General features: G+C 50.9%; 1 protein-coding gene across 1 annotated transcript; it reads right to left on the bottom strand.

Moving 5' to 3' along the window:
- Nucleotides 1-3,302: 3,302 nt before the first annotated feature.
- LOC102249293 (beta-defensin 106A-like) lies at nt 3,303-7,378 on the bottom strand. The gene is made up of 3 exons (XM_005861740.1): nt 7,330-7,378; nt 4,788-4,976; nt 3,303-3,445 (listed from the first exon to the last, which is right to left on the bottom strand). The coding sequence occupies exons 1-3, from the start codon at nt 7,376-7,378 to the stop codon at nt 3,303-3,305; spliced, it is 381 nt and encodes a 126-aa protein (XP_005861802.1).
- Between the last annotated feature and the right edge of the window lie 3,637 nt (nt 7,379-11,015).

Raw genomic sequence — 11,015 nt, 5'->3', positions numbered from 1 at the left:
GCCCCCTCCCGCCAGGGCTGGGCCTGGTGTCCCCGCAGCCAGGCTCGACCCGCCCCGATGCCCTAAGGTTACTCTTCTCCCTCCCGGATCTGCCGAGAAACACACACGGCGTGTGAGTAAGTCCAGTCTCTTCACTGGGACAGACTCGTTTTCATTTTTGTTCTCGTTGCCAAGGCAACTGGGGCCCAGCGTGGTCCCTCCCCGTGACCGAGAGGGGAGGGGAGCCGAGAAGCCGCGCCCGCAGCCGTGGGAACCAGCGCCCACGGGAGGAAAGGCCAGTGTGGCCACTGAGGCCAGAGGAGCCGAGTGGGGATGTGAGTGACGAGCCGCCCAGCAGGGCCTGGGCACCGAGGAGGACGTGGACTCCGATGGCCGGGAGGCTCGGGTGGGTGGTCAGGGATCAAAGCGCCCGAAGGCTCCGGTGCCGTGGGAGGCAGCGCACGGAGTGAGGACGGGCCGGAGAGCAGGTGGCCCGCAGTCGGGACGGGCTCTGCGATGACCCGAAAGCCACCTGCGGGCTGAAGGCTCTGCCCACCAGGGGCACAGCGGGTGTCCATCACGCCCGCCGCCCTGCACCCCTGAGAAGAACCACACGGTGTGACCAGCAGTCACTGGCCCACAACGGCCCGGAGAGCCCTGGAGGCCATCCAAGCAGAACTGCATAAATTATCACGGAATGATGGGAAAAAACAGAGTTTACTTCTTTCTTATGAATCCTAAAGTAGGATCCGAAATCTCTCTGGGTCGTGTTACTGTTTTATAATCTTAATGCCCAGAAAGTTCTTTCTTCTGTTAAATTTATGACTCACTTGATGCGACTTAAATCTAGTGTAGAATGTCTTCACCCCCCCTCCCCCGCCCCGATTCCCTTTGCTACAGCCACACTGGCCCCCTCTTGCCCCTCAAATACCCCGCATGCTCCTTCCTGGGCACCGGCCGTGTGGTTTCTTGCTGGGATGCCCATCGCCCACCAAACACAGACCACAGAGGGCCCACCCTCACCTCCTTCAGGTCTTCACTCCCAGTCTACCTCTCGGTGAGACCTCTCCCTCCTGCCTCCAGAATGCCACCCTCTGCCTCACAATTTGTATTCCCTGCCCAACATTTTTCTGTATCATTGATCACTTTCTAATCTATCGTATTTTTACTGACATATATTGCTTATCTGTCTCCCCAGTTTGAATGTGAGCTACATGAGTGGGGGATTTCGTTCATTACTGGACCTCCTGAATCTAGAACAGTACCTGGAGTACTGTGCATGCTCACTGCATGGTTTTTGAAAGAGTGAGTGAATGAATGAATGAATGCATGAGTGAGGGAGTGATCACAGGGGCAGAACTAGGGAGACTTAGGAGAATGATGACGTACTTAGATATACTTTTGCAGAGAGGACTCTAGTTTTCTCCATCTTATCAATCCTCTCAGCTTTATGCTTTCTTTCAAAGATCCCCTCACATGCACACTAGTCCCCACTTTGGACTGATAGTTAATCACTATTTTAACCCTTACACACAAAAAACCCAAATAAACAGAAACTCCCTTTAGGACATTTTTGTTCTTATCACTTAGAAGGAGATACTGACATCCTCAGGCTTACTATCCAAGGCTGCGTTGCTGCTGGACCTTGTGACCTAGGACCAGGGCGCCCTGATGCCCAATCTCTCAACCAGATGCAGCCAAGAAAACGTGGAGAAGATGGTGTTGTGGCAGGATGCACGGGAGAACAGCCAGCCAGCTCTGAGCAGGAAAGTTTAACCTTTATTTCGCGGATCTGCTAGTCCAGGGATTCCGGATCCAAAGCCTGAACTGCACTCGTGGGGAGGCTCTGACCCAGGGGTGGGCAAACTTTTTGACTCGAGGGCCACAATGGGTTCTTAAACTGGACCGGAGGGCCGGAACAAAAGCATGGATGGAGTGTTTGTGTGAACTAATATAAATTCAAAGTAAACATCATTACATAAAAGGATACGGTCTTTTTTTCTTTTTTTAGTTTTATTCATTTCAAAGATCCGGCCCACGGGCTGTAGTTTGCCCACTGGGTTAGGCTCTGCACCTCCGGCCGAGCCAGTCAGAGTGGGGAAGTAAGACTACAGTTTTAACCAGACACTGAACTAGGTTGCAAGCCCCCCCAGTTTCCTTTTCAGTGGCATCCTTCACTCTTCTCCAGATCTTCCCTGTTGTCTCAGACACGACTTTCTTTCCTGGACCGTCTTCCATGCGACTGACCTTTCTCCTGCCTCCCTTTCAGAGCCTCTCCATCTCCCTCGGCGACTCCATTCCTGTGCCTCACTGAGACCTTAGTGCAGTGATGGCGAACCTATGACACGCATGTCAGAGGTGACACGTGAACTCATTTTTTTGGTTGATTTTTCTTTGTTAAATGGCATTTAAATATATAAAATAAATATCAAAAATATAAGTCTTTGTTTTACTATGGTTGCAAATATCAAAAAATTTCTATATGTGACACGGCACCAGAGTTAAGTTAGGGTTTTTCAAAACGCTGACCCGCCGAGCTCAAAAGGTTCCCATCACTGGGCTAGATCATGAGTCCCCTGGGTGTTTGCAAAATAGTGACATTCTCATTCTGTTCTTACTTCATTCATCAGCTGGGCTACTTTTGCAGAGAGAAGCTTTTCATCTTGAATCTTTCCTTAGGGACAGTGAGTGGATGCAGCCCCCCAACACTGCCCAGGGCATGTGCTCTCTGCTGCCACGTGGGTCAACCCCTTAGTTTGCATCCTTCTCATCAGACATTGTTTTCCTCCCCAGAAGCTGTTTTGCATTACAGTGTATACCAAACAAATTGCTGTTTTGCATTACAGTGTATACCAAACAAATTGCCCTTAATAATGATTTATTTTCTAAATTAAAGGACAAAAGTCATACATGACTGTTGAGCAGAACTTCTGATCAGAAGAATAACGTTATCAAGATCAATTGCTATAATTCAGGCCAAAAACAAACAAAAAAACCATGATGTTCACTGAGGCTGCAGCTGATTAGATATATGTTAGTTGGGTTTTACAGTGCTGAAACTCAGTTAACCTGCATTGCTGCACTCCCTTTCACAGCAGAGAGGGCCGTCGGGGGCCCGGAGGCCAAGGCCCTGCCGTCTGCTGCTCTGCTGCCCCCGCTCTGCTGCCTCCACTCTGCCTCTCAGCAAACCCTCCTGTAATGTCCAGCTCAGGGGCTGTGCCTGGACTTTCTGTCTGTCAGCTCTCAAAAAGGGGAGGCTCTGAGGTCTGGCCGTTGGCACGTCTAGGGACCAGGCCCCAGTGGGCTTGGGTATTTCACAGGATTCAATGAGGTGCCATCCGTCCTTTCAAACAGAACGGGTTAGTGTTGGGGCAGACTCCAATTTTGAATTCCTGTCTCTTACAATTCCGCTGGCAGCGAGCAGTCCCATAGCCACATATCTTGTCTGCGTCAAGGTCACCTCTCACTGAAATAACACAGTCAGTCAGTGTGAGCAATTGCACCCGAGGATCAGAGGCCAGACATTGGAGCAGGTTTTGTGGGGGAAAGACTGAAATGACATAGAGAATGTTTGAGGTCCCCAAGTCCCCCCGGGTGCCGGGCCTGCCAACATGCACCACAGCTATAAGGCGGGGAAGCCTGTTAGCCAGGGACCGGGCTCCACAAAGTCAACTCAGTTCCTTAAACTGGATTCTAGGTGCAAAGATGACATTCCAGTCACGGCCGTGGTCACATAACCAGTGTTTCCAATTGTGTCTTGTTACAAGGATAACATACTTATTGATCTTACACAAATAATTACCTATATATATAAAGCTCTCAGTGGCGCCAATGGCACAGGTGTGTTTTGATCTGTCGTCGTTGATGGTGAATTTGGTTGACACTTCTATTATAGAGAAAGGGCAAATAGCGATATTCAAATATTCTAATTAATTTCCTTTCAGTGTGCACGAGTTCATGCACCGGGCCACTAGTGTTGACATAAGAATAAGAAAAAATAATAGTTTCCTAATTCTTGAAGAATAATGCAGGGAGGAAAAAAAATAAGTGTTTTATTTTAGCTAGTTGCCCATCAGCAAATTTGAATCCAGACTTATGGATGCAGAACAAATGCACAGGCAGTAATTCAATGTCTCCAATTAAAGTCTTGGAGTCAAGAAATTAATCTCAACACGTGTGTGACACATGAGATGTTTTGGTAAGTAGGTTCTCCATCTATTTATTATTAATATAATTATCCATGCTGGTGTATATTTATTTCGTTAACTATTCATCTGTCTATATCTGTATTTATGTCTTATGTCTTTGTTTACCTCTATGACTATGTCTCCATCTACCTCTCTCTCTCTCTCTCTCTCTCTCTCTCTCTCTCTCATCATAGTCTATCTATCTCAGCAGGTTGCTTGGGGCTGACTGCCTGAGAGGAAGCTAGAGGTCTGTTTATTTATAGACTCCAGGAGTCCCCCTTTAAAAGAAATATCAGATGGCTTCGGGACAGTTCCCTTACCAAAACAACAGCAACAAAACCCCAGAAAAAGAATCAGGGGACAGTCAAGGTAGCTACTCATGTTCCCCATCCAGTCAAAGCATGTGACACGTTACTGAAAGCCAGCCACTCGTTTTTATTGCAACATCTCAAGGCGTACTCGATGGGAGAGGTGAGACAGATGGGGGAGGTGGGAGAGGTGAGACAGATGGGGGAGGTGGGAGAGGTGAGACAGATGGGAGAGATGGGAGAGGTGAGACAGATGGGAGAGGTGGGACAGATGGGAGAGGTGAGAGAGACGTGAAAGAAGTTGTAGTTAGGCCCGCCTCGGTGGTCCTGGGAGTCTTCTTCTTGATGGAATCCTCCTTTTCACTGTTGGAACATGGCTGGAGGGCGAGGCAGCATTTCAGAGCCCTCTGACAGAGAGCAACGAGCTCTTCATTTTTCTGACAAGATTTCACGCATCTCCCTTTAAGCTTGAGGCATTTCTGATCAAAAAACGAATTCCTGGCTACACAAGGGAAGGGCCACCAGGATTAGTTCTCGTCTCAGCCACATCTGGTTACCAGGCACAGCCAGGGAGGGAACCAGTTGGTGAAGATTCTGTCCGAGTTGGTGCCTCTCCTACCACGAGAGGGCAGGGGAAATGGTTTCTATCTGGTCTCAGAACAGGAAGGACAGAGTTGGCTCCCAGTGTCGGGGGGGCTTTGGGAAACAGACACTGTTGTTCTCTTATCAAAATCTGTTGGGTTGTGGGTTTTTTTTAGAAGTTTTTAAAGAATACTTTTTATTGATTTCAGAGAGGAAGGAAGACGGAGGGAGAGATAGAAACATCAATGATGAGAGAGAATCATGGATTGGCTGTCTCCTACACGACCCCCACTGGGAATTGAGTCTGCAACCCGGGCATGTGCCCTGACCGGGATTCGAACTGTGACCTCTTGGTTCATAGGCTGATGCTCAACCACTGAGCCACGCTAGCCATTATCAGCTTGTTCCTATAAACACATGCAGTCAGTAACTTCCCCCACACACTCCAAGTGCTACAAGAGGAGAGAGGAGAGCCCAGCCTGAGTTTGGGGAATGGCCGAGACTGGGGTGAAAACCGAATAAATATGTAGAAGAAAGAAGTGTGCTGAGGTGAAGAGACTGCTTAGAAAGAGTCAGTCTGATTTATCCTCCACATCCACCCCTGCGTTCAAGACCAGGAAGGGGAGTGGGGTGGGGTGCTCCCCACTCCTTCCCTTTGCTAGTCTGCCCGGGGGCCTGGTCCTCGCCTGAGGCTGGATCATAGCACCCATAAGAGCATCCAGCTTCAAGTTAAGGACAGACAGCACATCAGAATCCACACTGTAGAGTTGTCAAATTTGGATATTTGCAATGAAAGAGTCAGATGGACACAGATTGCAATGAATGTCAACATACAGCATGGACATGCACTAACAAGAGGGATGGGTACCCCACATGCTCTGGTCCTGCCTCTCATAGCATAGAAGCTCATACGGATAAACACCCTGCATTTGAAGGACCAGGGAACTGTGGCTCCCACAGAAGGGGTCTGTACTCTCTGTCCTCCTAATTTGTAAGGTGTCTCAGGCTAGGGTGCTGGACCTCACTCTGACAACAGCCCTTGCATTGGGTTCAACTCTCAGTGATGGTCCAGGAAGAGAAGCCTCTGGGAAGAGGAAGAGCATTGGTGACCCACAGGCTCCTGTGAATTCTCAGAGACGCCCATCTAAAGGCTCATGCAACTCTGTGCAGATGTGAGCACCCAAGACACATTCATAGCAAACGTTCATGTACTCAGAACACTTTATCATACAATCTTCAGGAGTGATCTGAAAATGATACCTTGGTCCGTGTCCGATGTGTGCGTCAAAGCCAGTGGAATGAATGGCTCACTGGAGGCGCCATCCCCATGTCCTTGACCCAGAATCTACTTCCTTAGAGTGATTGCAACTCTCCTGGCATCTGGGGTGCCCCTGGGCTCACTGTGAATTCTGCAAAGCTCCTCCTTTGGTCTCTGAAACCCGGGGTGAGTCTAGTCTTAGACTTTAATTTTGGGGAGGATTGGACTAGAGCCAGTGGAGGTTTCCAGGAGCAGGAAACAGTGGCGAGAGTTCTGGTTGGGAAGGAAAAGTCCTTTTGCTGTGGACAGAGCTGGTCTTGGAGCCTGGCTCACCCCTGTGCACCTGCAGGGCTCAGCACCTGCTTAGCCCCCCTGAACCTCCCTGTCTGCACTCTCAAAAGAGATGTCAAATGGTCCTTCCCAAGCAAAAGAGATGCTCGGAATGTCCCTGAGTTAGGGCAGGGCAGAGTTCCCAGAAGGCACCAGCATTGCAGAGCTAAATGCATGTCAGCATGTGGAGTTGTCACACTCTCCAGCTGCATAGCTTGTGTTTTGGGCATGGCAGCTGGTTTGACTCTTCCACCCACTGGCACAAATAGCGTCTCTAAGCTCCATTCCTATTGATTTCCAGCTCTTCCTATCTTACCTGTCTTCCTCTCTATCACAACTATGTTTTAAAAGACCCATAGATGGTTACCCTTGCTTTTCTTTCTTTTTGCAAATTTTTTTTTTGGCCAGTGAGCATGAGACTAGGGGTCCAGGGGCACCTTTGCTGGCTTATCTGTGTTTCTGCAAACCTGTGACACCCCGTCCCAGACAGTAATGGAAAAGGGGAAGCGTTTGTAGAAGAGGCACGAGGGGCCTGCCACCTCCTGGAGCCAGTGGTCCCCGCAGGGCCATGGGGCCCAGGCCACCCTTGTTTCCCAGAGTTGACCTTGGCCACGTCCTCCCCGAGGCAGGCCCTGTCTCCGGTCCACCCCCTCCAATGCCCACCCTGCAAAGGGGCTCCTGTTACCTGGGGCCAGAAGGAGGAAAACAGCGAGGAGAAAGAGGATCGTCTTCATGACTTCCGGGGTCTGGAGAAACCAGCTCGGCGTCCATGAAAAATGAAGCAAATACCCCCATTTATGCGTTTTCCCAGACCAAACCCGATCTTGATCGCTGAGGCATAAAGAACTGTCTCTGTGCTCGGCTGCACCGAGTCCACGTACTTCGGTGGGTGTCAGCCTGCGGCTCCTCCGGGTGTTTTTACTCTGGAAAGTTCCCAAGAAGAACATGGGATGTCGGGAGGGCAGAGCAGGTGTGCACTGAGGACCCAGCACAGACATGTGTCCGCAGGGTCTGGCAGCTGGCATCTCTAACCCTGCCGACGCTCCATGACAGCCTCGGTCTGCTCCCCTGTACACCGACAGGACCTGGGCGATGTCCCAGTGTGTCGGGCAGAGCTGGTGCTAAGCCCAGGGGCGACTGGGTTCCCGCTCCAGGATCTATGAGCCGTGCACACTCGGCACATAGCTTCATGGGGCACACCCATCACCATTTATCTTTTTAAATACATTTTTTTATTAATTTCAGAGAGGAAGGGAGAGGGAGAGAGATAGAAACATCAATGAAGCAAATCATTGATCGGCTGCCTCCTGCACGCCCCACACTGGGGATTGAGTCCAAAACCCAGGCATTGAATCATGGCCTCATGATTCATTGGTTGGTGCTCAACCCCTGGGTTCACCATTTATTTTAAAACTAGTGGTGTGGCCTGGTGCACAAAATTCATGTGGGGGGGAGGGGGGGCGTCCCTCAGCCCGGCCTACACCCTCTCCAATCTGGGACCCATCGAGGGATGTCCAACTGTTGGCAGTCAGACATCCCTCTTGCAATACGGGACTGCTGGCTCCTAACCGCTCACCTGCCTGCCTGCCAGATTGCCCCAACCACTCTGCTTGCCCCCAACTGACCCCCCACTGGCCTGATCACCCACAACTTCCCTCCCCTCTTGGCCTCTAACCACCTCTACCTCAGCCCCACCACCATAGCTTTGTCCAGAAGAATGTCCGGAAGGTCTACTGAAAGGTCTCCCAGTCTAATTAGCATAATACTCTTTTATTAGTATAGATAGAGGCCTGGTGCACGGGTGGGGGCCGGCTGGTTTTCCCTGAAGGGTGTCTTGGGTCAGGGTGGGGGTTCCCTTGGGGAGCAGGGCGGCCTGAGCAAGGGGCCTGTGGTGGTTTTCAGGCTGGCCACATCCCCATTGGGGTGGGAGTCCCCACTGGGGACATTGCAGGCCTGGGTGAGGGGCTGGGGCAATTTGCAGACCAGCTATGCCCACATGGGGTGAAGGTCCCCACTGGGGAGGTATGGCCAGCCTGGGTGAGGGGCTGAAGGCTGTTTTCAGGCTGATTACACCCCCTTCAGGGGGGGTCCCCACTGGAGTGCCTGGCCCACCTGGGTGGGGGGCTGATGGCTGTTTGCAGGCTGGCCACGCCCCCCAGCAGGGACCCACACCTCGATGGTGGCGTGGTCAGCCTGAGAGAGGGGCTGAGGGCCGTTTGCAGGCCCTTCCCTCGGCGGCCGGCCCAGTGGACCCAAGCCTCCCGTGCACTTGGGCTGGCTCCTTGGCGGCCACCCACAGGCCCCTCCTTCAGATGCCGGTCAGGGTGGGCGGGAAGCTTGGGTCATCCCCAGCAACCCAAGCCTCCCCTGCACTCCGACCTGCTCCCTGGCTGCCGCCCACAGGCCCCTCCTTCGGTGGCTGGCCCAGGAGGGCAAGAAGCTTGGCTTCCTCCATCGCCAGGGGTGACCCAAGACTCCCACCGGCTCAGGCTGGCCCCGTGGCCACTGCCATCTTTGTCCTGCTAATTTGCATACTCACTCCTGATTGGCTGGTGGGTGTTGTGAAGAGATGGTCAATTTACATATTTCTCTTTTATTAATGTAGATGTGACTCTTCTTGCCTGGCTGGGTGGTTCAGTGGTTGAGCGTCAACCTATGAACGGTTTGATTCCTGGTCAGGACACATGCTTGGGTTGCGGGCTCGATCCTCAGTTTGGGGCATGCAGGAGGCAGCTGATCAATGATTCTGTCATCATTGATGTTTCTCTCTCTCCCTCTTCCTTTCTCTCTGAAATCAATTTAAAAAATTTGACTCTTCCTGTATGCCGCACACTTTAAGTGCCACATGCATCAGAGTAAATTCTTAAACAACTCCCTGGATAGTTGTGAGCTTATGGGGTTCTTGATTGACATTTCATATGTGTGTATGTGTGTGTGTTTGTGTGTGTGTGTGTGTGTGTAGTACTTTCATCATTAAATATGTATATAAATAGTCTTCTAAATCTTATTTAAGAACAGGTGCCATGGTTATTAACATTAGTAATTACTAACGTGGATACATTAGGGGTGGGTGGGGGAGGATACGGTACTATCTTTGAAATTTTTCAGTAACTGAAGATTCTTCCTTAAAAAGACTATTAGGGAATGTCCCATCTATCCTCAGCCTTGGTCACTATGATATTTTTAGGTATTTTTTTGTGCATATTCATTATAAATTATGAATAATCCAGTTAAGAATGATTGAAAATGCAAATTTTCTCTATTCTCTTCCAACCATCACTTAAAAAAATTTAAGTCTACAAGAAAAGACAAACTTTCAGATAGTCTCTGTGACAAATGGTTTCAGTTACCTCATTGATCACCTCACGATCTCGTTGTTTGGGCCTTTCCGAGGCGGGTCTTTGTCAGCAGGTGAAGGGTGCCAGGTGGGGTCCTGTGGGACCACCTGGAGCGAGGGAGGGTCCACCCGACAGGGGACCCGCCGCTTAGTGTTAGCTCCCCAGCTTCTCTTCCCAACCGGATGCACAGTGCCGGTCCGTTTCGGCTGCTGTGGCCAAATACCACATTCTGGGTGTGGTTTGTAAACACCGAACATTCATGTCTCCCGTTCCGGAGGCCAGAGGTGCAGGACCAGGGAGCCAGCGGTGGGCTTTGGTGAGGACTCTCTGCCAGGGCACTTCTCCATGTCTTCCCGCGGGAAGGGGCAGGGTCTCTCTGGAGTCCCTTGTAGGAAGGCATCGCTGGCACCCCATTCATGAGGAATTAGCACCCAATCGCCTTCCAAAGGCCCCACCTCCTAACACCATGGGCTTGGGAGTTAGGGTTTCCGCATTAGAATTGGGGGTTGGGGGCAGAAGCATTGGAGGTGTCTGAGCGCTCACAATAGCCCCTTAACTCTCCTGGAGGCAGTGTGGCCTGGCCCGGTTAGTAAAATGCCCAAACGCTGCAAGGCAGTAGGCTCCCCTCTAGCCCTGTCCCCACACACATGAGTGTGTCTTCCTGAAGGTGACCTACCAAGGCCTGGGGACAAGCACACAGCCATCAGCGCTGGCGCGTTCTCTGGCCGGGACAGTCCCTCGTGATCGATGGGCCTGAAAAAGCGCTTCCGGAGAAGCTGGCGCCAAGCTGGGTAGAGCGAAGAGTGGAGGTCGTACCAATCACCACAGCCAGGCACTCAGATAAGACTTTCCATCCCTTATTTCAGGTCATTCTCTCCAGTGTCCTGCGAGGACCTACCACGACTACATCCTCATTTTAAGGATAAGGAATGTGAAGTTAAAAAATTAAGCGACCTGTTCAAGGTCATCTCCTTAAAAACTCAATCTGTCTGTCATCAGAGTCTGCATTGGCAGATGGTCCTGTTGTCTGTTC

This window comes from Myotis brandtii, unplaced genomic scaffold (genome assembly GCF_000412655.1).
Source record: "Myotis brandtii unplaced genomic scaffold, ASM41265v1 scaffold1557, whole genome shotgun sequence".
Classification (NCBI taxonomy): domain Eukaryota; kingdom Metazoa; phylum Chordata; class Mammalia; order Chiroptera; family Vespertilionidae; genus Myotis; species Myotis brandtii.
This window is presented reverse-complemented; position numbering and strand designations above follow the sequence as displayed.